This window comes from Triticum aestivum, chromosome 7B, assembly GCF_018294505.1.
Source record: "Triticum aestivum cultivar Chinese Spring chromosome 7B, IWGSC CS RefSeq v2.1, whole genome shotgun sequence".
Classification (NCBI taxonomy): Eukaryota; Viridiplantae; Streptophyta; class Magnoliopsida; order Poales; family Poaceae; genus Triticum; species Triticum aestivum.
The window spans coordinates 62,229,051-62,256,506 of record NC_057813.1 but is presented as its reverse complement, the minus strand read 5'-3'; the positions used below and the strand labels follow the sequence as shown (position 1 = coordinate 62,256,506).

At 45.2% G+C, this 27,456-nt stretch overlaps 1 protein-coding gene across 1 annotated transcript; it reads left to right on the top strand.

The window, feature by feature from the left end:
* Positions 1–20,470: 20,470 nt before the first annotated feature.
* Positions 20,471–24,746, top strand: LOC123157648 (glutamate receptor 2.9). Its single transcript, XM_044575902.1, has 5 exons — positions 20,471–20,756; positions 22,351–22,850; positions 22,972–23,284; positions 23,392–23,804; positions 23,914–24,746. The coding sequence occupies exons 1-5, from the start codon at positions 20,471–20,473 to the stop codon at positions 24,427–24,429; spliced, it is 2,028 nt and encodes a 675-aa protein (XP_044431837.1). The 3' UTR covers positions 24,430–24,746.
* Positions 24,747–27,456: the final 2,710 nt, after the last annotated feature.

Sequence of the window (27,456 nt, the reverse complement as noted above, 5' to 3'; positions counted from 1 at the left end):
TGGCAATATATCTCGGAATGGCTATGGAAATGCCATAATAGGTAGGTATGGTGGCTGTTTTGAGGAAGATATAAGGAGGTTTATGTGTGATAGAGCATATCATATCACGGGGTTTGGATGCACCGGCGAAGTTTGCACCAACTCTCAAGATGAGAAAGGGCAATGCACGGTACCGAAGAGGCAGCAATGGCGGAAAGGTAAAAGTGCGTATAATCCATGGACTCACCATTAGTCAAAAGAACTCATATACTTATTGCAAAAATTTAGAAGTCATCAAAAATCAAGTACTACGCGCTTGCTCCTAGGGGGGGGGGGGTTGGTAGGAGTTAAAAGTCGCGCACCCCCGACCTTCACTCATAAGGATGCACAAGCTAGGTACACTTCATATTTCAAATTTGTTACACAACTTTAACCATACGTGCATGCTACGGGACCTGCAAACTTCAACACAAGCATTTCTCAAATTCACAATTACTCAAGTAGCACGACTTTGATATTATCACCTCCATATCTCAAAACAATTATCAAGCATCAAACTTATCTTAGTATTCAATTCACTCAAAAGAAAGTTTCACATATCTTGAATACCAAGTATATTAACATTAAGCAAATTACCATGCTATTAACGACTCTCAAAATAATCTAAGTAAAGCATGAGAGATCAATAGTTTCTTCAAAATAAAACCACCACCGTGCTCTAAAAGATATAAGTGAAGCACTAGAGCAAACAACAAACTACTCCAAAAGATTTAAGTGAAGATCAATGAGTAGTCGAATAATTATGCAACTATGTGAAGACTCTCCCATTTAATAATTTCAGATCTTGATACTTTATTCAAACAGCAAGCAAAGCTAAAGAAAACTACATTGCAAGGATAGCACAACTCATGTGAAGAAGCAAAAACTTAGGCTCAACCGATACTAACCGATAGTTGTTGAAGAAGAAAGGTGGGATGCCTATCGGGGCATCCCCAAGCTTAGATGCTTGAGACTTATTGATATAATATCTTGGGGTGCCTTGGGCATCCCCAATCTTGAACTTTTGTGTCTACTTAATTCCTCTCATATCATGGTTTCTCTTCTTTTTATCAAAAGCTTCATTCACAACAAACTTAACAAGAACTCGTGAGATAGGTTAGTATAAACCAATGCAAAACCTTATCATTTTCTACTGTAACAAATCACTAAAATTATTATTCAACATTGAATACTAAATGCCTCTGCATATTTAATACTCATGTCATCAAATAGAATCATTAAACAAGCAAACATACGCAAACAATGCAACCATATCAGCAATCTGTCAAAACAGTATAGTCTGTAAAGAATGCAAGAGTATCAATACTTCCCTGACTCCAAAAATTATGAACTAAAATTCCCACTGTAATAAATTTATCATATCTCAATATGCAAAAATATTCAACGTTATACCACTCTCTAACTTTTCTAGGGAATTTTTGCAACAGCGGTAAACTTTCTGTTTTTGAAACAGCAACATGCAAACTAGCAAAATAAGCATGGTAGAGGCTATCCTTGACTTTTTTATTGAAACTAAAGAGGAAAACACTATTCTAACTAACATCAAACAAACACTAACAAAAGAAAATGACGCTCCAAGCAAAACACATATCATGTGGTGAATAAAAATGTAGCTCCAAGTAAAGTTACCGATGAACGAAGACGAAAGAGGGGATGCCTTCCGGGGCATCCCCAAGCTTAGGCTCTTGGTTGTCCTTGAATATTACCTTGGGGTGACTTGGAAATCCCTAAGCTTAGGCTCTTGCCACTCCTTATTCCATAGTCCATCGAATCTTTACCCAAAACTTGAAAAATCCACAACACAAAACTCAACAGAAAACTCGTAAGCTCCGTTAGTATAAGAAAATAAAACAACCACTTAGGTATTGTAATGAACCCATTCTAAATTCATATTGGTGTGATATCTACTGTACTCCAAATTATCTATGGTTCATACCCTCCGAGACTACTCATAGATTCATCAAAATAAGCAAACAACACATAGAAAACAGAATCTGTCAAAAACAGAACAGTCTGTAGTAATATGTATCAAACGTATACTTCTGGAACTCCAAAAATCCTAAACAATTAGGAAGTCCTAAGAAGTTCGTGTACCAATCCAGAGCAAAAAGAATACGATCAGAAGCACGTTCCTGTGAATTAACAAAACTAATTTACTGAATACAAAAGTTTCTGATTTTCAGCAGGATCAACACAACTATCACCGTAAGCTATCCTAAAGGTCTTACTTGGCACTTTATTGAAACAAAAGCTATAAAACATGATTACTACAGTAGCATAATCATGTGGACACACAAAAAAAGTAAGGATAAATATTGGGTTGTCTCCCAACAAGCGCTTTTCTTTAATGCCTTTCTAGCTAGGCATGATGATGACAATGATGCTCACATAAAAGATAAGAATTGAAATATAACGGGAGCATCATGAAGCATATGACTAGCACATTTAAGTCTAACCCACTTCCTATGCATAGGGATTTTGTGAGCAAACAACTTATGGGAACAATAATCAACTAGCATAGGGAGGTAAAACAAGCATAGCTTCAAAAATTGAAGCACATAGAGAGGAAACTTGACATTATTGCAATTCCTACAAGCATATGTTCCTCCCTCATAATAATTTTCAGTAGCATCATGAATGAATTCAACAATATAACCAGCACCTAAAGCATTCTTTTCATGATCTACAAGCATAGAAATTTTACTACTCTCCACATAAGCAAAATTCTTCTCATTAATATTAGTGGGAGCAAACACAACAAAATAACTATCATGTGATTGAAAATTAAGATTAAGATGACAAGTTTCATGGTTATCATTATTCTTTAAAGCATAAGTATCATCACAATAATCATCATAGATAGGAGGCATGCTTTCATCATAGTAAATTTGCTCATCAAAGCTTGGGGGACAAAAAATATCATCACCATCAAACATAGCTTCCCCAAGCTTGTGGCTTTGCATATCATTAGCATCATGTATATTCAAGGAATTCATACTAACAACATTGCAATTATGCTCATCACTCACATATTTTATGCCAAGAATTCTATGTAATTCTTCTTCTAGTACTTGAGCATAATTTTCCTTTCCATCATACTCACGAAAGATATTAAAAAGATGAAGCGTATGAGACAAACTCAATTCTATTTTTTTGTAGTTTTCTTTTATATAAAAAACTAGTGCTAAAACAAGAAACAAAAAGATTCGATTGCAAGATCTAAAGATATATCTTCAAGCACTCACCTCCCCGGCAACGGCCCCAGAAAAGAGCTTAGTTGACGGGGTGTGAGTGAGTGCCCTTTACCTAGCCTCCCCGGCAACGGCGCCAGAAAAGAGCTTGATGTCTACTACGCAACCTTCTCCTTGTAGACGTTGTTGGGCCTGCAATTGCATAGGTTTGTAGGACAGTAGCAAATTTCCCTCAAGTGGATGACCTAAGGTTTATCAATCCGTGGGAGGCATAGGATGAAGATGGTCTCTCTCAAGCAACCCTGCAACCAAATAACAAAGAGTCTCTTGTGTCCCCAACACACCCAATACAATGGCAAATTGTATAGGTGCACTAGTTCGGCGAAGAGATGGTGATACAAGTGCAATATGAATAGTAGATATAGGTTTTTGTAATCTGAAAATATAAAAACAGCAAGGTAACGAACGATAAAAGTGAGCGTAAACGGTATTGCAATGATAGGAAACAAGGCCTAGGGTTCATACTTTCACTAGTGCAAGTTCTCTCAACAATAATAACATAGATAGATCATATAACAAGCCCTCAACATGCAACAAAGAGTCACTCTGAAGCCACTAATAGCGGAGAACAAATGTAGAGATTATGGTAGGGTACGAAACCACCTCAAAGTTATTCTTTCGGATCGATCTATAAAAGAGTTCGTACTAGAATAACACCTTAAGACACAAATCAACCAAAACACTAATGTCACCTAGATACTCCATTGTCACCTCAAGTATCCGTGGGCATGATTATACGATATGCATCACACAATCTCAGATTCATCCAACCAACACAAAGTACTTCAAAGATTGCCCCAAAGTTTCTACCGGAGAGTCAAGAACGTGTGCCAACCCCTATGCATAGGTTCCCAATGTCACGAAACCCGCAAGTTGATCACCAAGACATACATCAAGTGTTCTCCATAAAAGACTCAATCCGATAAGATAACTTCAAAGGGGGAAACTCAATTCATCACAAGAGAGTAGAGGGGGAGAAACATCATAAGATCCAACTACAATAGCAAAGCTCGGGATACATCAAGATTGTGCCATAGAGGGAACACGAGAGAGAACACGAGAGAGAGAGAGAGATCAAACATATAGCTACTGGTACATACCCTCAGCCCCGAGGGTGAACTACTCCCTCCTCGTCATGGATAGCACCGGGATGATGAAGATGGCCACCGGTGATGGGTTCCCCCTCCAGTAGGGCGCCGAAACAGGCTCCCGAGAGGTTTTTGGTGGCTACAGAGGCTTGCGGCGGTGGAACTCCCGATCTATCTTCTGTTCTGGAAGTTTTAGGGTACGTAGGTATATGGGTGCAAGGAGTACGTCGGCGGACCTCCGGGGTGCTCACGAGGCAGGGGGCGCACCCTAGGGGGGTGGGCGCGCCCCCCACCCTCGTGGGCAGCCCGGGACTCCCCTGACGTGCACTTCAAGTCTATCAGGTTGCTTTCCTTCCAAAAATAACTTCTCCAGTTGATTTCGTTCCGTTTTGACTCCGTCTGATATTCCTTTTCCTCGAAACACTGAAATAGGCATAAAACAACAAATCTGGGCTGGGCCTCCAGTTAATAGGTTAGTCCCAAAAATAATATAAAAGTGGATAATAAAGCCCAATGTTGCCTAAAACAGTAGATAATATAGCATTGAGCAATCAAAAATTATAGATACGTTGGAGACGTATCATCGATCAACCCCTTGAGGAGTGGGTTGAAAGTTATGAGATGGCAATGGAGATGCTAGATGTGGATGAAGCGGCGTGTGAAAAATACTTCACCATGATGTTAGAAGGAACGGCTCAAACCTGGCTGAAGAGCCTGCCTGTTAACTCGATCAGTTCATGGGATGAGTTGAAGGCCAAGTTTATAGCGAACTTCAAGGATACGTGCAAGCAACCCATGTCCATTGTGGATCTGGCGGCTTGTGTCCAAGGAGAAAACGAATCAACAACTCATTGGGTGCTCCGGGTTTCAAAAATCATGCACTCGTCAGGCCACATCAATCCTGACACGGCAAGCGTGACTTTGGAAGGTAATTGCCGGTTTAAGTCACTGAAGATGAAGTTGGGTCGGCTCAAGCGTCACTGCAATGATATGGGAACGCTCATGGCAGCTCTGGTTAAGTATGATGATTCTGATAATACCAAGGACCCCAATTCTGATGAACAAAAGCAGGAGAAGGGAAAGAAGAATGCCGGTACAAAAGGACAGCATAACCAGGTGAGCCACGGGAACAATGGTAAGCGTAAAGTGGACAATTCAGATTTTGTGGCTAACACCAATATGCAGGGCAATATGCAGCGCCGTAAGGGTAAACCGCCCCAGCGCGGTGGAGGCATGAATCTAGAATGTTTGTTAAACCAGCCCTGCCCAAAGCACGGGACAAAGGAGATTCCGGCCACGCACCTCTGGAAGGATTGTTTCATCATGAAGGAATTCAAAAACTCTGATCTCTTCCGGTATGATCATGGTCCATCCGGCGGTTCTGGTCCAGGGTTTCACGGGCCAGGTTTTGGTGGCGGCGGTTCAAACTCAGGATTTCAGAATAATCAGGGCAACCAGAACAATCAAGGTGGTCATAATCAGCAGAGTAATCAGGGGAATTAGCAGCAGTCAGGTTATCAGAGCAACCCGAAGCAATTAAATGGTGGGCAGTATCATGTTTTCACTACTAGTCTATGCAAGCGCGATCAGAAGCTCCACAAAAGGGCAGTAAACTCTATTGAACTGGCAGTGCCCCGTTATCTGCGCTGGTCTGAACAACCTATTGTTTGGAGTCGGGAGGATCATCCGCCCCGCGTTGACAATCCGGGCCACCTGGCTTTGGTGGTTGCACCGTAGGTTGGAGGTTATAAGTTTACCAAGATTCCCATGAATGGAGGGAGCAGTATCAATATCTTGTATTATGAAACCGTTAGGCGTATGGGGTTAACAGACAAGAATCTTAAACCGTCCAGCACCATTTTTCACGGTGTGGTGCCTGGTAAATCGGCTTACCCAGTTGGTAAGATAGCTCTGGAGGTGGTTTTTGGTGATGACCATGATTCAAGATCAGAGACGATAACCTTTGAAGTGGTTAAAATCAGAAGTGCGTACCATGCCCTGTTTGGACGGCCGGTTTATGCTAAATTCATGGCAAGGCCGTGTTATGTTTATCTGCAGCTCAAGATGCCGGGTCATAAGGGGACCATCACGGTTCACAGTAGCCGCAAGATTGCTCTGGAGTGTGAGGAAGGTGATGCGGCTTATGCTGAGTCGGTTTGTGCAACAGAGGAGTTGAAGTTTTATAAGGACAATGTTGATCCGGCAGATATGACTTCTCTAAAGAAACCCACTATAGAGCATGATCCGGCTTTGAAGTTTAAATTGGCTGATGAGACTAAATTGGTTGATTTTGTTCCTGGCGATTCACCCAAGCAGTTCAGCATCAGTGTCAACTTGGATCCGAAATAGGAAAGCGCGCTCATCGAGTTCATCCGTGAGAACCGGGACATCTTTTCATGGAAACCTTCTGACATGCCAGGTGTACCAAGGGAACTCGCTGAGCACACTCTTAATATTGATCCGAAGTTCAAACCGGTCAAACAGTTTCTTCGCCGTTTTAATGAAGAGAGGCGCAAGGCCATTGGTGAAGAGGTAGCCCGGCTGTTGGCAACAGGGTTTATTATGGAGGTATTTCACCCAGAGTGGTTGGCTAATCCGGTGTTGGTACTTAAGAAAAATGGTACTTGGCGTATGTGTGTGGATTACACAGATTTGAACAAAGCTTTCCGAGCTGATCCCTTTGCCCTCCCTCGTATTGATCAAATCATTGATGCTACGGCGGGTTGTGAGCGTTTGAGTTTCTTGGATGCTTATTCTGGTTATCATTAGATCAAGATGGCAGTTAAGGACCAGGAGAAGACAGCTTTCATCACTCCCTTTGGAGCCTTTTGTTATGTGTCTATGCCCTTTGGGCTCAAGAGTGCCCAGGCAACTTATCAGCGCTGTGTGCAGAATTATCTTCATACTCAGACTGGGCGCAATGTTCATGCTTATGTGGATGATATTGTGGTGAAGTCCAGGAAAGCAGAGACACTCATAACTGATTTGCAAGAAACCTTTGATAATCTGAGAGTTTATAAAACGATGCTCAATTCGGCTAAGTGTGTCTTTGGTGTACCGGTTGGCAAACTCTTGGGTTTTCTGGTGTCCAACTGGAGCATTGAGGCTAATCTGGAGAAGATCAAGGCTATCACATCCCTGGCTAAACCGGCATGTATCAAAATGTTTGGCGGGTTGTATCGCGGCTTTGAGCCGGTTTATCAGTAGGTTGGGAGAAAAGGTGATCCCTCTGTATCAGATGTTGAAGAAGACAGACAGCTTTGTCTGGAGTGATGCTGCTGATGCGGCGTTTGAGGACTTGAAGAAGCAGTTGGCTGAACCGCCGGTTCTTGCTGCTCCAGTTGATAAGGAGCCACTATTGTTATATGTGGTTGCTAATGCCCGGGCTGTCAGCGTAGCTATTGTGGTGGAACGCAAGGAGGCTAGGAAGGAGTACCTGGTTCAAAGGCCAGTTTATTATATTAGTGAAGTGCTCATTGAGTCAAAGCAAAGATACCCGCATTGGCAGAAGCTGGTATATGGGGTTTTCATTGAGTCAAGGCAACTGGCCGGGTTGCTAAATGGGCTATTGAGCTTGGACCACACTGTTTTTAGTATATGCCTCGAACAGCTATCAAATCCCAAGCACTTGTGGACTTCATCAATGATTGGACAGAGTTGCAGATACCGGAGGACAAACCGGACAGCACATACTGGACTATCCACTTCGATGGGTCCAGGCAATTGGAGGGCTCGGGGGCTGGAGTTGTCCTTACTTCCCCTCGAGGTGATAAAATTCATTATGTTCTTCGTTTAATGTTCCCTTGTACTAATAATGCAGCAGAGTACAAGGCCTTACTCCATGGTCTTTGAGTGGCTAAGGAAATGAACTTAAGCCGAGTATGATGCTTTGGAGATTCGGATCTGGTGGCCCAGCAAGTTTCAGGTACTTGGGATTCCAAGGATCCACTCATGGCGGCTTACCGACGAGAGGTGGATATTGTTGCTAGTCATTTCAAGGGTTATCAAGTGGAGCACATCGATCGGCGCAAAAATGAGTCAGCTGATGCTTTAAGATGGTTGGGATCTCAGCGTAAACCGGTGCCGCCCAATACCTCTCTGGATGTCTTGCACAACCCGTCCGTTCAGTTGCCTACAGAGGAGGACCTCGCTATTCCTGATCCAGAGGCACAATTCTTGGCCGCTTTACACATTATTCCGGATTGGACGGTTCCATACATGGTGTATTTGAACCGGGGCGAGTTGCCAGAGGATGCAGTTTTGGCCAGAAAGATAGTCCGGCGATCCAAGTCCATGGTTGTTCACAATGGCGAATTACATCGTTGCAGTGTTTCTGGTGTGTTCCAGCGCTGTGTTCTCCTGAAGAAGGCCGTGAGATTTTACGAGAGATCCACGAAGGAGACTATGGTCATCACGCCGGTTCAAAATCCTTGGTTGCTAAAGCTTTTTATCATGGTTTCTATTGGCTGACGGCTCATGCTGATGCTGAGGACTTGGTGAGGTGGTGTGATGGTTGTCAGAAATTCTCATGACGAGCTCATGTTCCGGCTCAGGAGCTACGGATGATTCCCATCACTAGGCCGTTTGCTACTTGGGGGCTTGACATGGTAGGGCCTTTCAAGTGATCCAAAGATAAGAAGACCCACCTGTTGGTGGCGGTTGACAAGTTTACTAAATGGGTTGAAGCGGAGCCCGTAAGCAGGTGTGACGCAGCCACGGCGGTTCAATTCATCAAAAAGATGATCTTCCATTTTTATTTTCCACATAGCATCATCACAGATAATGGCACGAACCTCTCCAAAGGTGAAATGGAGGACTTTTGTCAACGAGAACACATCCGTCTTGATGTGTCATCCGTGGCTCATCCCCAATCTAATGGTCAGGCTGAGAGGGCTAATCAGGAAATTTTAAGGGGTATGAAGCCTCGGCTTATGGTTCCTTTGAAGAGGACGCTGGGTTGTTGGGTGGAAGAATTGCCATCTGTGTTATGGAGCATAAATACCACCCCAAACCGATCTACAGGTTATACACCATTCTTCATGGTTTACGGGGCAGCGGCGGTACTCCCAAGTGATATTCGTCATGACTCGCCCCGGGTTGCCAATTATGTTGAAGCGGACAATGAGCAAGGACGTCAAGAAGCACTGGACCTGTTAGATGAAAAACGGGACATGGCGTTGGCTCGTTCGGCGGTTTATCAGCAAGACCTGCGGCGTTATCACAGCCACCGGGTTAAAACAAGAACCTTTCAAGAAGGCGATTTAGTGCTCCGGCTCATCCAGGATCAGACCGATATGCACAAGTTATCCCCACCTTGGGAAGGGCCCTTTGTGGTCAGCAAGAATCTGCACAATGGATCATACTACTGCATCGACGTTCGAGAGCACAAAGGCTCACGCAAATCGGAGGAGGAGACCTGTCGGCCGTGGAATATCGCTCATCTACGACCTTACTACACCTGAGCCATAGGCTCTCATTATTTACATATTTTGACAATGTATATATTATGATCAATATAATAAACCAGCATCCTTGCTACAAGCAGGGCCTCTGTCGTTCTTCCAATATTTCTTGGTTACGAGGGGGCTTCGGCTTACAAAGCAACGTCCTGTTTATCCATTAAACCGAATATCATACCACAATAAAGCTTGGGAGCTTCACACCCAAGGGGCCAAAGAGAGTATTGTTGCTAAAAGCACAACTGAAACATAGGCACCCATTGAGCACAGCTCACAAAGTTACTTGGGGGCTCTTTGTGCAAAGCAACAAAGAGTTTGAAAGGACCCTTGTAATTGGCTATCGAGCCACGGCTTGGAAGCCTGGTGTATTCACCTAAAACCCCGGTTTAACCTGCCTTCATCAAGTAAGTCACTCCTATCCAGGTAATCCTGGCATGACCCATCAAACGTTTGACAAGTCAATCTTATACAGACCCTGAACTTGTCAAAGTTAAAACGACGTTTGTTAGTTGGAGGCCCATCTTAAAAGGCTTTGTCAAATGGTTAAACTCAACGGCCTGGCAGCCCATGAAAAGCCTCATATTTGGGCCTGGCAGCCCTTGAAAAGCATCGACTACAAGTTTTTATTTGATTTTGCTTTTGCGAAGTTTTATCTCTTCTGATAAAGTTCTAAGTTAAAACGGCATCTACTGACCCGGCCAGACTATATGTCATTACATCAACCCGGTGTTTCTTAAACCCGGCGTGGCTTACAGTTATCAGTTGTTAAAACATAATCAGTTATGAACCGGCATTTCTTAATCCGGTCTGGCATTGACTATAAGTTGCCAGGATGATCATCTAGTGTTTATCATAACCCGGCATGGCTTATTATGCACCAGCACAGCATGGTGGGAGTTTTCAAAAACTCAAATTTGGGTTATCACCCTTACTATACAAGTTGGTAAACCAACAAAGGTGATTTAGTATCACATGTATGATATATTTCATATTTTATTATTCTATAACCTTGGTTATGAGAATTCTGGTTCTGTATTGGGTATCATAACCCGTCCGGCGGTAAACCACCAGGGCATGTTTAAGTTTTTCAAATGCAGAAGATAGGATTTTATAAGAAATACTAAGGCAAATAAAGCAAGCATAGCAACAAGCATGCCGAACTACAATATCAGGTAGCAGTGCACGATGGCAGAAGGTCAAAGTATTTCAACTAGCCTATTACAAGGCGCTTTGATGCCCAAAAGAATAATTGTTTGTTGCCCACAATGCTATATGTGAAAATCAAACCGGCTGCCGAATTATGATTCGTCACCAAGCTGACGTGAAGTTCAAGGATCATCTCGCGTCGGTTCAACCTCCTCCTCCTCACCCAGTGGCTGGAAATCAAAGATGGTCCAATCAATCCTGGTTAAGGCTTTGAAGACAGCTTCGTTGCTTATGAGATTGGACGGTTCAATGTCAGGGGCATAGGTGTGCTTACGGATTGGAGGGATAAGATTATGTGCTTCTTTCACAGCTGTGTCAACCCGTTTGTTGTCTGCGTCATAGCTGGACCGATAAACAGACAAGTCAACCTCTTCAGCCAATTGGCTTGCCAGCGGGCGCATATCTTTTGTCAAGGCTTTGAGGGCTTCATTATCAAAGTCTGATCCGTCTTCTTGTTGACCAGGATAGCCCTTTGCGATATCTGCCAAATCAAGATCAGCAATCCAAGCTTTGGCCCGAGTCAGTGTTGTTAAAGCGCCAACTCTTGCAGCAGATCGATTTACCTCTTCCATGTGGGCCGGGGTCATAGATAACTTGGACAACGTATCCTTGATCAAAGTTGGTGCCGACTTGTTGAAGGAGGCCGCACAGATGACTCGTTGAGCACCAGTATACAATTGTTCTATCAACGTATAGGCTGCTTTCAACTTCATCCGCATATCCGAGCCCAGATGACCAATACGACTACCTGCAACGGTTTAAGAATTTGCTATTAAACCAGCAACTTCAAAGATGTTTAAGAAAGGTTCTTACAAAGAGTACTTACCAAATATTGCTGAAGTCATAGCCTTGACTTGATGCTTTAGCTCAGTTAGGTCTTCTCCCACCGGTTTAAGAGCGGCTTCGACATCTTCAGCCCGCTTTAATAGAGCAGCCTTCTCGTTTTGCCAATCCACCCGCTCGCTTTTGAAACCATCTTTTAGCTGCTCCATGGTAGTTAAAGCGCCCTTCAGTTCATCCTTGGCCTTGGAGGTTTCTTCTTGCTGGGACTTAATGTTTTCTTGAAGATCGGCAATCTGGGAATCTTTGTTGTTCAAGTCAGCCTGCAAAAGACAGATGACGATGTTAAAGATTTTATCAAAGTCCCAAGCACATAACATGTTATACACTTGGCACTTGGGGGCTAATGCGGATTGTTTTCTCTTTTGGCTATTATTCAAAGTCCCAAGGCTCAATACAAGTATTAATCTTGGCACATGGGGGCTAATGCATAGTTGATCAGAAATATCAAAGGTGAAGGAATTCAACAAGGACAAGTTTTGAACAGAAAGTCCCGGTTCATCTTGAAAAGGTAAACCGGCCCTGGGGGGCTACACAGTTGAAGTCTTTTTTATCTAAAAGTCCTGGTTCATCTTGAAGAGATAAACCGGCCCTTGGGGGCTACAATGGAGTTGATATACAGTACAAAGAAAAATTATGAAGTGTTTGGAAGTTACCTCATAGCGCTCCTTCATCATGTTGACTAAACCGGCCTCATAGTCACGACTTGTATATAGGCGGTTTAGGTATCCAGAGTGAAGTTCTTGAGCAGGTATATGAGCATAACTTGATAGATCAGTCTTCCATTTGCCTTTCTCTTCGGTAGCAGATTCCATTTTGGCACTATGCTTTGACAAAGCGACAGGATTGCCAGGAGAAGTATGGACAGACCCGGTAATCACAACATCGTCAGTTGCTTTGTTTGGGCTTGCCGGTTTATCCGAGGCTTTGACTGGGCTCGGGGATCAGCAGCTGGACTTGGAGGATTGGCAATTGGGCTTGGTGGATCGACATGAGGACTAGTCGGGTTAACCTCTGCTGGATCAACATAAGTGTCCTGACCTTGCGGCACAGGATCATCCATAGCAATATCAGCATCTCCACCAGCACCTTCAGAGGTCCTCTCCGGTTCAAACTCATCAGTGGGGGCATTGGTCTTTGCTTTCTTGCTGAGTCGAGCTTCGGCGCTACAAAATGACAAACAGAGGTTAATATAGTAAACTGGCGCAAGACGGCAAAGCTAAAATTATTATACTTACCCAGGGACGGTCTTGAGGGGAGGCATTTGCGTGGTTGATGAATCGCCAGAGGATGAATTGGAAGTTACCTGATAATTTGAGTCAGACGGATTAAGAGGGTATCGAAAGTAACCCGCCAAGGGATAAGACTTGATAGAGTTACAAGAGACCTCGGCATGGCGCTTCCGAATTGGGGTGTCTGGTAAACCGAAGGAAGTGACTTGCTGGCCACTATGCCGGGTTGTGCGACGAGCTTCAGGATGTTGTGGATCCAAATGAGTGAAAGGATGTGAACATTTCACTTTCCGGACTACGTGATGGATTTTTCTTACTGGCACAAGATTGGAATTGGAGGAAAGGGAGATTACCTCTACATGGTCAGCACGGCTAGCTTCCGCATCATCCTGGTAATGGTCATTGTCAATAAGATGTATGAAAAATGAACCAAGGGAGTCAAGTTCTACCTCTTGTTCTGAATCGTCAACATCTTCGGGCGGATCAGAGGACTCGGTGGTTTTCTTTTTGGCTGGCCTCTTTGTGGCCTTGCTCTTACCACGAGGAACCCTCGCCGGTTTGTCTTGAGCTTTCACCGGTTTGTCTTGAGCTTTTGACGGTTTGTCTTGAGTTTTCCTCTTCCAAAAAGGATCTTTGGCCTGTAAGAATAAATAAAAGATTGTCAAAAAAATTTAGAGCGAAGACGGATTGAAAAGAAGCAGGGTAAATTCTTACCGTTAGCGGTTTGTTGGAGGCATAAAAGGGAGGCAACCCAGTCTTGCTGCACTCAGAAATCGGTTCATCTAGCATCTTTTTGACAGACTCGGTAACTTCATCATCGTTCATCTGTATTTCAGTATGCGTTGAGGGTCTTCGACATCCCCGGTGTACTCATGCATTAACCTGGTGCGGCGGCTTAAGGGCAGGATACCCCATGAAACCCAGCAGCGGACGAGGTCAATGCCGGTTAAACCGTTCGCTAGAAGAGCCCGGAGCTTAGCAAGCTGTGGTGCATATGTTTGTCGTTCTTTGGCCGTAAGCCGCTGAGGGAGTGGATGTCCATTGTTGAGTCGGTAAGCGCGGTAACCCGGCAGAGGATTTTCATCAGTAGGAGCGGTGTTCTGGCAGTAGAACCATGTTTGATTCCAATCCTTGGGGTGGTTGTGATGTTTGGCATGAGGAAAATCAACTTCTTTCCTTTTCTGAATTGACACTCTGCCAAGTTCAGTATTGGGGTTGTCAGAGAATTCAATGCGGCGGTTCAAGTGGAAGAAGTCTCTGAAGAGTTCAACAGTCGGTTCTTCTTGAAGATAAACTTCACAGAACACTTGGAAGTTGCAGATGTTGGACACCGAGTTCGGTCCAATGTCTTGAGGATGGAGTTGGAAGTTGGCAAGTACATCACGGAAAAACTTTGATCCAAGAGGGCTAAGCCCTCGGTCCAGATGCTGCATAAACACAACCACTTCTCCATCTTGAGGTTCAGGAAGGTTTTCGGCACTAGGGATCTCCAATGAATGACTTCCTTCTTTGCCAAAGCGCTAGTTAGGACATATCCAGTGAGTTGTTCTTCTGTGATCCGGGAGGGAACCCAATTGCAAGACGAGAATTGTTTGGCCATTTTTTATGACAAACTGTAAAGGAAGTATAAATGCCGGTTCACGATTCAAGATTGATATGCACAAACTGGTATCAAACCGGAGAATTTAATCAAAGCGTGTGTATACATTAAACCGGACATGGATGTTCAAGGACAGATGCTAATGCTAGCTGCCGGATTGTCATTTTCTACAGGTTAAACCGCCTACGGTGGCACGAAGGGCAACAGATCTGAAAATTACTAAGTGCTACACAAACAGGTTTCACAAGCTAAGGATTCTTACTTTGGATCTAACACAGTTCAGGAAAAGGAAAAAAATATCAAGGTCCTAAAATGGCGACAGCAAAACAGAAAGGAGCCAGATGAGATTTTTTCATGGTCCTAAAGATATTATGCGGAGGCGAAATAAGCTAAAAGCTTCGGTCGCAGAAGAAAAAGGTCAAGTTGATCTAGATTCAATGGGATAGTAAGGGCAAAATAATGAGCACGGATGAACACTGATGAACACAGACGAGCATCGAAACCCTAATGCAGATCTAGGGTTGGGGGAAGAAGGCTTATCGGATTCACAGGAGTAGCGTAGGAGAACCGCGGATCTCTGGTGCGTTCAGGTTGATGTAGTGGCCAAGGATGATGTAGTGCTTGAAGGCCGACGGCGGCGGCGGAGCTGTCGGGCTTGAGCATTGAGAGGAAGAAGAAGAAGTGCGGAAGGGGAAAAGGGAAGGACCCCTGAGCCTATTTATAAGGCGAATGGATAAAGTAGGCAAGTGCGAGAATCGAGGAGCCCGAAGCGGTAAAATGGGGCGCAGCTGTCGCCTCGATCTTCGGAAGTTAATTAATGAAGGGAATCTTTATAACCTTTTTATACAGAGATGACGTCATGATGATTTATTGCAATTTCAGAAGATGACGTCATGGCGGTTTACCAAAGTTTACAGGGAGAAGATATCATGGCGGTTTTACGAGGAGCGTAAGAAGATGTTCAATGAATTTTTTCTAAGTATTGAAGATTGACATGAACAGGTTCAAATCAATCTGGGGCCTAATGTTGAGGATGTAACTACTGAGTGTACACCGCCCAGGAGGGGCCGGTTCACGCTCATCTATATTGAAGCGCATGAAGACAAAGAAGATGGTGTTCTACTATTAAAGCTTAGAGGCCCAGAGCCCAAAGGCAGATTAGGGCCCATAGTTGTAAACCTCCATAGTCATATAACTTGTATTGTAAGTAAGGGAAAGGAAGAGACCGAGCCGGACACTTGTATGAGCCGGCCTCGGGACACTGTAAACCAGCCGAGCGTCAACCTGTGTATATAAAGGGACGACCCGGCGGCGGTTCAGGGACAAGAAACAACAACTCGAGACTCAGGAAAAGCGTATTCGCTCCCTGGTCATCGAAACCCCAGTAATTCCATCACAACTAGACGTAGGCTTTTACCTTCATCGTAAGGGACCAAACTAGTATAAACCTCTTGTGTCCCTTGTTCGGTTAAACCCCTTTAAGCTAATCTCATTGCGATGGCTCCACGACTAAGTCCTTCTGCTAGGACATCTGACGTGTTAATTCCATGACAAAGGCCCTAATTTCGTGCCAATCCCGGTTTCTGCTCCTGCACGCATGTGTAATCCTCCTTATGGGACGCAACATTCACATGTTTTTCTTTTGGAGTTGTCACATGTCTTATTTTCTTGTGTACATAGAGATGAGACTCCGTCGTCCACTGCTAGGGGCAGCATCACTGAAGGCGTGAAGCCTCCTCATGTTCCTCCTCCTACTACTTGTTTGACACGAGAAAAATATCTAAGGACTCCGGGAGTAGGAAAGGGGAGTGTATTTCTCTCTTACGCTGGGAAAGGGAAAAGAAAATGCGGGCGTGCCAGTGTACCGTAGTACACAAAGAAAAAAGGTACGGGAAAATGAATATTTCATTAATCTCATTGGAGAAACAAAATTACAAGATCCCATAAACAAAAAGTGCGCTCCGTGGCCTACTAGCGCGGCCAGCCTGACTGTGGCGATTGCTGTCTCCTGGTTCCCGGGGCCTCGGAAGGCTCCCGGTTAATTACTCCCGCGGGTTGCTTCGCAAGATACCTTCGATTAAGCCATGTGGTCGTCTTCGTTGTCTTCGCTTGGTGTTCTCCATGCATGATGATGATGATGTGTGTGTGGGCGGCGGCAGAGCCCGTGTCCTCGTCGTTACACGCGCCGCATGTAGTGTGGCCTTAGCGGTGGCCACGCCCGCCCTCGTCGGTCTTGGCGGCGTTGGGGTAGTTGGTGTTGGGTAGCATGGGTCACTTGGCTCAGACTTCTCGACGACCGGTTGCTTCATCGGGGTGTTCAAGGGGCTACGCCTTGCGGGAGTAATGATTTTGGGGAGACCGGCGTCACTGCAAAAAAAACTGATGCGTGCTCACATTGGCGTGGCCGAGGTGGTTGGCGCCTCGTCTTGGCTAGACGCCAAGTATTTGGCAGTCCGCCAAGGCAAAGGTGCCGCCTCACGGGGATGTGGAAGGTGGAGTTGTAGAGGTCGCGTCGCCTTGGGCTGGTGATATGCAAAAGAGTGACGTGTACACCGGCGATGCCATGGACCTGTACATCACGATCCTGTCCGCCACAGTGGGTGCACCTCTTGAAGGAGGGAACAGTCTTGGGCTGCATCATTGTGAGCTCCAGTTCCGCCACGCCGTCTTCTCCGAGAAGCAAGACAGCAGATCTGTGCACCACGATCGAAACACAATGGACCTGTGCACTGGAGAGACCTGTTCGCCATCGACTTGTCTCGGGCTACGTTGCTGCAAGCTCCGGTTCCGCCACGGCATCTCCTCTGGGAAGCGTGGCACAAAACCTGTACGCCTGTGATCCGCTCGCCATTGACATGTATGTCAGTGTACCGTTCGCCATGCACCTGTTTAGCATGAACCTGTTCGCCCATGGTCCTTTATGCCGACATGGTAGAACATCGGGGCTAGCACCTGGGCTTCGTCGTTGGACAGCTCCTGGTGCCGGCTAGATGGAGTTGACGGATGGTGTGCGACGGCGGGCTCCAGGTCACCATCTTGAGCGGCGTACCTCCGGCGTGACGAAGTAAACGACGGGCTCCACGATATCGAGCTCCGTGCGGTCGGCCTCCATGGCACCATCTTGAAGACATCGACGGTGGGCGGCGTCGTGGCGTGTTCCAGTCGTCGTCTTCCGCGGCGTCATCGTGGTGAAGTGGGCGTGAGTGATGATGGCGATCTCCGCGCCGCCGACCTCCATGGCACCGGCTTGACGACATCGACAGTGAGCGGCGTCGTGGCGCTTCTACAAAATTTCGAATCCCGGAAGATCCGGGAACCGTAGAGTAACCAATTGCGCCGAAGACTTTGCACCATAACACACTCGAAGACTATCAGCAAAACTCACTCGGCGACCTCTGAATTGATCAAGGCGACTGAAACGAAGTTGAAACCCCAGCATAACTCCCTGATTCCGGTGAAATGCCTCCGAAGCATGGAATCGAGTCGGAACCAACTTCAACTCTCTTTTCACTCGGACCTCAATCCATTCGGGGGCTAATGATGATGCCATAAACCTAGGGTAGGGTCATAGGCCTGACCTAGATGCCCTACCCAAGGTCACTACCCTAGAGTCAAGAACATTCAAAGTACAACAAAGGATACCGACTGAAGTCACCTTGGAGTGCAATCCTCTCGACCAGTTATCCCACTCGGATACCCCAATTCTATTCCACCAAGATAAAGTCATTCGACCATACAAGAAACCACTCGGAGTACAGAAGACCTAAAGCCACCCCAGGATGGCAACGGTCAGGCATTCAATCCGTAGTCTTAAAGATCATTTACAGCTCTTTATAGCTAGCGTTACCAGTAACGCCCTGTCTTAATGTATATTGAACCCTGTGTAACATGGGATGGCTAGGGTCCTGGCGCATTCTATATAAGCCACCCCCTCCTCTGGCACACGGGTTCGCACCCCCTGTAACACACATACTCATATTCCAGTCGACAGCCTCAGGGCATCGAGACGTAGGGCTTTTACCTCCTTCGAGAGGGGCCTGAACTCGTAAACTCATGTGTACAACCTCGCCGTAGTTAGGACCTCACCTCCTCATACGTACCCCTACTCTTACTGTCAGACTTAGTACCACGACAGCGTCCGCGAGCTCTCATATTTGAGATGGATACGAGGGTTCGCGGACAGCCCGGACGTATAGGGATGCTATATGAAGGGTCCGGTTGGGTCACGTTTTTTCTTCTCTCTCCTCTCCGGTCATTGATCGGGCACGTTCACGGTCGTATGAGGGATAGTTTGAGTCATACGGCTGTAGATACTCTAAGAACAACAAATCGATGTGCTGGCTCGTAGGTAGCTCGGTTTTACTGTTTTTTTATAATACAACGGCCAAGAAAACACAAACATAGGCATAGGTCTTGCAAGGTAATTATCCACACACAAAAAAGGTGTTGCGTAGTAATTAGTGCAGCAAGGATCGATAAACCCATGCCATCACTTTCATAAACAAAGATCTGTGCCCGGCAGGTCGTCCGTAGAATTAATACATTCACCCTGTAGTATACGGAACCGGAGTTAGCAGCTAGGTTGGAGACAAGTCCTTGCCGGCCATGGATCAAAAGAGTCAGAGCAAGTCTGCATCAAGATGTACACAAAACTCTCGGTGTTTCATTTACTGCATGTATGAAACTGCGACGATGATTCGGTTGTTCTCTAGCCTCAAGTCATCATTAGACTGGTCATAATGGGGAGTATCATCTACTAGTATCATGTATATGATACTAGTGTATGATACTATTTTCCTAATGCATAGTATCATAAGTTAGTATCTTAGATTGTCTTATTAATTTTCATGCATGTCACGAAGTAGTGCAACATTTAATATGATACGATATCATGGTGTGATACCACATCATTTTTTTTATTTAATTATGTGTCACATCATCCTAAAAGTTTAGTTGGCATGCATGATACCGCTTATGATACTCCCATTACCACCAGCCTTAGTCGACCTCGACCTTCGCCATCGCTCCTGCCTACTCGAAACACGATAAAGGCTTTTTCATTCGCGTTTCGTTCACAGCACGAATCTCTTCCGTCCGCTCTCGCAGGGATCCATGCATGTGCCATGTAGTATGTACGACCTCCCTAAAGCCCACGCAGACACTGGGATTTCGGTTCTGCTACTAATGCAGCAAGGATCTATATATGTCCATTCTTGCGGCTGTCGTTATTTTTTCTCCTTGTCTATGTTTCAGTTACCCTAGCGAATATTTTACTTGACAGTTGACACTGACACCAGAAACATCGTCGAAACTCACATGCCTGCCGCTGCCGGACACACTCACCAAATCATGAGGACGAGCCAAGAGACCGAAGATGATCCATCAAGCAGCTGAGGGCGTCCTATGGCGCTACGCTTCTTGCCTTTGCACCCAAGTGACTTCTTGAGGCCGAGTCAAGAGACAGAGAGAGGGAGAGAGAGAGAGACTTTCAGACTTTCAGACTTTCACTGCATTTCTAGAGAACTTGCTTGCATACAGGAAATTCTGCCCGAGGATGAGGAGGATTACCCAGGAAATTTCGCCGCCGGCCACCATTGCCACTGTTTCACGTCGCTCCCCGCGCGGTGCATACACATCAACATACGTACACGGCGGACAGTATATATACATGATGTAGGAGTACAGTCCTACCGTATCCACGGACGGACAGTAAAGTACACCGAATTAGTAGGGAATGATGCCACCGCGCGCGCCAATGGAGTGGCCGGCAGCAAGGCTCGTGGTCGTCCTCGTCACTTTGCACACGCTTTGGAGCAGCGCCGTTGCCGTTGCCGGTGCATCGCCGCCAACGGTGGCGTCCGCGGCGCCGGTGCGGGTCGGCGTGGTGCTGGACCTGACGAGCGACGCGGGGAGGGAGAGGCGCGCCTGTACTTCCATGGCGTTGGACAACTTCCACGCCGCTCACGCCGGCTCCGGTGCCGCGCGGATCGAGCTGCTCGTACGAGACTCGCGCGGTGATCTGACCACGGCCGCACATGCTGGTAAAAGAACATACGTCGAACCTAAATATCCCTCTCTAGTCGTCTTCGCTTCAACATATCTAAACCCTGCATGTACTCGTATCTCGTTACTTGAGCTTAAATTCAAAGATGTTTTTTTCCATACGATCCAAATCTGGACTTAAATTTAACGATGAGTACTGTAGATAACATACAAGTTCATTCAATTCAAGTGAAGAGAGTGGTTTTTCAGCTCCCGGGTGCCTAGGCACCGTCTATGAACAGTAGACCCAGAAAAAAAATTAAAAAAATCTGAAACTTTGCAACATAAAAGATGATCAAACTTTGTAGATGCTTGCAAGTTTTCATGCCAAAAACCATTCGAGAAGCTCTACACACGAAAAATATTTCAGTGCTTGAAGTTTTTAGCACTGAAATCTGAAACTATTTCGCACACCTTTCTCTACATGATATTTTGGCATGAAAACTTGTAAGAACCTACAAAGTTTGACCATCTTTAATGTTGCAAAGTTTCAGTTTTTTTCTATTTTTCTGAATTTACTGTTCACAGAGAGTGCCTAGCACTCGGGAGCTGTCACACCTTTTGAACTCCTAATCCCTTTTTCTCAAAAAAATAAGTTCATTCAGTTAAATACACACACTAAAAATTCTGGGATAAATATGAAAGGATTTCGTTCATATTAATGTTTTAGGGGTGTTACCTTTTTTAGGAAAACGAGGTTTTTTTTGGCGAGACATATTTTGTCTTTTTTTTTGTTGAGAAAAAATCGGTTTTTTCTTTGAGCAAAAGATTTTGGTTCGTTATGTAAATCCTAAATCGATCGGGTCGGCCAGTGCAATGTTGGCCCACGTAATAGTACCACGACACGGCACACGCCCAAACTCGCTTCTGCCGCCGTAACCCCATCACCGGCGGCGGCCTCAGCAGGCCACCCCCTCAATGTCCAGACACCACTCCCGCCCGGCGATGAGATGCCGAGTCGTTCCTCCGCTTGCCGCCCTGCCACCACTGGCTATGGGCAACGGCTGCACCACCCACGGTCCCTCTGAGGCTCTGACCTCTGTTGACCCAGCGGACCGCCATGGCCTCCATCCTCGCTGCAGCTAGCGGCAAAGCCTCCTTAGCTCTCGCCCACAAGGTACTCTTTCTCGCGACTCCACTCACTGGCTAGTGGGTACAGAGTGGTAGGGCAAAAATTTCTTTCAAGTTATTTTTGTATGTACAGAAGTTAGGAAAGCAGAAAGGATCTGTTATGCAGATGCACAACATACCTCTAGAATATAGTCTGTCACTTTCATGATGCTGTCCCTTACTTTGATGTGAAACTACAACGTATAGTGTAAATCAAAGTTTTAAATACATAGCCTCATTATAGCGGTTTGAGCAGTGTGCTGCTAAATGATCAGCTATAAGATTCATGTACAATTGTCCGATAAGGTTATGAAATAACCAGCTATAGCTAGCTGATTTGGAGGACCGCTGCTATTGGCATAGCCTGCTATTTAAAACAATGGTGTAAATACTTAAATGAATAATGCAAAGATAGCCCTATTTGCTTGCTTAATTGTTCAAGATCATGCTATTTGCTTGGCTAATTCCCTGTGATTTTGGCAGCCGAGGACCTGATCAAGAATGGGCAAGTGCAAGCCATCATATGGGGCCCTGCGACACTAACCAAAGCAGATCATGTCACACACCTGGGCCGTCGCCGCAACCAAGTCCCGGTTCTCTCCTTCCCCGGCATTTCTCCAACATCATGTGCCTTCTCGCTGGAAGATCCCGTAACAGTTCCTGGGGGCTATGCCAAGTTTGGCTTTACACTTGGAAAGGACAGTATCACCTTTCCTAATCAAGAAACCGATAGAAAATACAAAAGAAAGCTAGGTACAAGCAATAGTTGCAGAGGTAGGTGGCTGAAGATTGCTGTGCCACGGAAAAAAGGTTTTCAAGATTTTGTGAATGTTACTGATCCTAATTCCAAGAAACAACATGTCACTGGCTACAGCATTGATATCTTCGAGGATGCTATGACACATTTACAACCTGGCCCGTGCTATAAATATGTTGCCTTCACGGGTACTTACGATGAGCTAGTAGGCAACGTGGCTTCACGGGTAAGGCTAACTCCTATACCAACTTGCATCTCATCCTTTTTACGAGTATGATATGTTAACACTATAATTACTTGTACCTAAATACCTTTTCATCTCTGCTAATTTTCTGGCGGATAAACAGGTGTATGATGGAGCAGTAGGCGATGTGACCATAACCGCGGAACGAATCACCACCACCGACTTTACAGTGCCATACACACAGTCTGGTGTGTCTATGCTTGTGCTTGCCGTGGATGAACCCTATAGAATCAGTTGGACATTTGTAAAGGCACTAAATGGGGAGCTTTGGCTTGCAAGCATGGTCTTTTTCCTCTATACTGGCTTTGTCGTGTGGATGATTGAACTACCCAGAAATCAGGAGTACCAAGGATCAAGTTTGAGACAGTGTAGCACAGCCCTCTACTTCGTTTTCTCCACTTTGACATTTTCTCATGGTCAGCACTTTAAGCTTAAACTTCCTGACAATATTTGATGCATTATAGTAAGTATTTTAATTTACCACGGTTATGAGATTAAAATCTCTTGGCTATTTCATGCACAGGTCATACTATTAGAAGCCCCTTGTCAAAAATTGTTGTGGTGATATGGTGCTTTGTAGTGCTGATTCTTGTCCAGAGCTACACTGCAAGCTTGTCATCCATTCTGAATACAAAGAGGCTACGTCCTTCGGTGACAGATTTTGAGATGCTCCGGAAGAGTGATGACTTTGTAGGATACCAAGATGAATCATTTGTGCAGTCTTTCTTGCTTAATCATACCATCAATGAAAACAGGTTAAGGAACTACACGACGAAAGAACAATATGCTGAAGCTTTGAAGAATGGATCCAAGAATGGAGGGGTATCGGCTATCGTTGATGAGATCCCCTATTTAACTTATTTCCTCTCTGACAATCAGTACAGAAATGATTTTATGATGCTTGGGTACATATACAGGACTCCTGGATTTGGTTTTGTAAGCTACTCAACCTTAATACCTTGGTACAGTCATGGTTTGTTCTTGCAGCGCTATCCTGCAGTCTGGATACAAAATTTAGTTGCTAACATCGTATTCTTATCTTCAGGCATTTCAACTAGGTTCTCCGCTAGTGCATAATCTTTCAACTGCTATCCTGAAACTAGCAAGAGAAGATGGGGGCTTACAAATGGAAAAGAAAAGGTTTGGCGCAGCTTCACCTCTTGTGGGTGCTAGCATGGTCCCTGATACGGACTATGTGGCTCTCACTTTGCAAAGCTTTTCCGGTCTCTTTCTCATCACGGGATCCATTTCAACTCTCATGCTGCTGATAAGCATTATGAGGTTGATTCATGCCAGATGCACTGAGTTGAGAAAGGCTGATGTGGAAAGTGTCATCTACAGTGCCACCGACGATGAGTCCCGTCTGTTGCAGAATGGCATAGGTGACAACCCCAGCCCTGGTCTACAACCCTTCCATGTAGATGGCATTGAAAATTCCGGGGGTGTCCATTTAAGCGGCGAGAATGTTGGGGACGTGGAGCCTGACCCAGTGCAGCAGAATGGCATGCATGGTGGCTCTGTCCCTGCAGGACACATTCAGATTGAGATGCGCAATGTCTAAGGTGAAGGGAAGCGCCAGATGCTCATAGGTACTTCTTTCGTTATTGAAGCGATGCGGCATTCCAAACCTTCGACTAGATAGAAGTAGTAAAATAAAAATCTCTCTTTCCTACTCATTTGGAAAAATGAGATAGGTGTCCAGTAAGCCTATTATCTTCAGACTGATACTTATGTTGTTTTTCAAGTACTACTGATGTACCTAGAACTTCTCTAATTCTATTTGTAAATAGATGGTGATTTAGATAGGTACAGTCTTCAACATTTGTAAATAAGATGTATTGTTTGCACTACAGCCGGCGCGTGTTCGAACCTTGGTTCCGACGTGTGTCTCACACTTCCCTCTCTTAATTAAAAAGCCGAAGGGGCTCCTCCCCCTACTGATCTACTTTTTTTATTTGCACTATACAAAGCTGAATCTTTGAATTGGGGAAGTTCATGCTTTCTAGAACGTCGCTTGTAATCCAAACGGAGGCAGTATTACATATGTAGTGTATGACTTTGCATGTGTGCTAAGAATGCTAAGAATTAGCCTGGCCAAGTGCAAGCAGAATGGCATGCATGTTGGCTTTGTGCCTGCAGATTGCGACGGCTATGTCTGAGACGAATTATTAAAGCGATGCTGCATTCCACACCTTCAGTTAGATACATTCAGTGAGTGATGTGCACACTTGTCTCTTCGGATTGGCATTACTTATGTTGCAGGATGTGCTGGTTCCCCAGCTCGTTTTATAGATGTTGATGAATCAGACAAACCATACATGGTCTTGGTGAAGAAAATCTCAATTTTCATTTGGAACATATCAGTACCGAAATTTGTTGAGAGAAAACCTAAGAGTACTTGTGGGGCAAGCTTCAATTGGTTTAGCTTAATGATTTAGAGGATTCTATTTCCTGGACTTCGATGACGTATGGGTCTTATTCAGCTCTTTCAGCATACAAAATTCAGTTTCTTGGTAGGATCGGGGGACGCCATCTTTAGCGAGCCTGACACGTCAGGGCCGAGGAGAAATTAAGTTCTTCACTTGTTTGTTACTTCGAAATCGACTATGGGCGGCTGGTCAGCTTCAGATGAGAGGATCTTAACTTATGCGATCGGCTTATGGAGAGCATTGGCACAATTTCCATGTTAGCCATCCTCAACTTCAGTTCAGTGTGCATATCCTCAACTTCAGTTAAGTATGTTAGAAGTTGGAGAAGTTCATGATTTCTATACTGCCTCCTATAATCTGGATGGAGACGGTATTACATATGCAGTGTATGACTTTATTATGTGCTTCAGCTTACCAGGAGAATACTAAGAATGAGCCTGGCTAAGTGCAGATTGAGATCGTTACTGTCTGAGACGAATCTGCTAGGGAGAAGGGATTCTTCTGTTGCCACTAAAGGGACGCTGCATTCCACACCTTGAATTGGATATATACAGTCGTTTATTTCCTATCTCTCTTGCATAGTAGAGATATACATTCAATGAGTGACGTGCACATGTCTCTTCAGATGGACATTATTTATGTTGCCCACATGTCAAACAGTGAATGCGGGCAACCAAACACGCCCTAAGTTTTCGGCTGCAGCCCGGGATTTGTTGCATTCTAATGCTTAGGGTTGGAGTTTGATTGAGACTGAACCCATAGGGGCGGCACTATTTCGTTATCAACATCTTTTTTTTACATGGTTCATGGTCATGGTGGGAATTTTGTTGATTCGTAGAATTTCTATGGAAAACATGTAGTACCGAAATACTCGGAATCTTTCTCTATGTGAGAGTGAATCTCACAGAAAATTTAAGAATTCCTCTTCACTTCATTCAAACTTCAAAGTCATAGTCAAAGTCAAAGTAGATTGAATAATCTCCCTCAAAGCTTCCTGTGTCCTTCGTTGCCCGAAAAAAATCATGTTAAATCAACAAGTTTTTTTTTACCTTCATAGATATTGGTTTCCTGTATAATTGAAAAGATGCAGAAAACGGGAACTGACATGGGGCACTAAATTAATATGTTAGTCAAAAATATAATATAAAATGATATAAAAAGTATTCAAAGTAACAATACAAAACATGAAACAGTAGAAATTTATAAATACGTTTGAGACGTTCGCTTTAGCACATCATAAGAACCCTCTGCAATTTTTTTATCATGGTTGCCATCATTTTGGGCGGTAGATCAAGGGCAAGCATGGCATGTATAGGAATGGCACATAGTACACTATGGATAAGAAGCATACGCCTACTCTTCGGGAGCGATGCTCCTCTCCACGTGGGTAACTTGTTGGCCAGCTGATCGATCAACTAGGCTCTACAATTCCCCGCAAAAGAAAAAAAAAACTAGGCTCTACAATTGGGCAGTCGTTGGTTTCCGGATGGTCAATAGTAGACCAAGGTGGTAGGGTACCAAGCGAGCACCGAAGAAGGTGTGTGACGTGAACACACACTCTCCCTCGCTCTCCTTGCTCTCCTCGCTTCTTGCTCTCGCCGTCGCCACCTCGGCGGCGGCCTGCCGCTCCTCCTCTGTGTCTCCCTCGAGCATGGCCATCTCGCCCTCCTCCTTTGTTCTTCCACCTCCCCGCCGCGTCCCTCCCCCCTCGCGAGGTTTGCTACAGGCCCCAGTTGGTGGATCTGGGCCACCCACCTTCATTGCTCATGACGCGGCCGGCCATGATGCCTCCTACCGGGCTGCGTTCCTGTCCACGCCTGCTACCTCGTCTTCAATGCTGGCCAATGGGTATCCGGCTGCTGCTGGCGAGACCATACGCCCTCGACTGCAGTTTGTAATCTCCGTGCCGGCCCATCTTGCCCCCAGGGCCAGGGTGATTGATGAGGGTGGTTGGCAGCTGGTGGGGAAGGGTGGTCGCCCGGCTTCATATCCACGGCCTCCTCCGTGCCCCGAGGATACCATCTCGCGCTTCAAAGCCCTCCTCCTCCGCCAAGCCTGGGGCAAGTGCTTCCGGTGTCTTTAGAAGGGCCACTGCATCGCTAATTGCTGCAACGCCGCCAAGTGTCTGCTCTGCGGTGGTGCGGGTCACAAAGCACGCC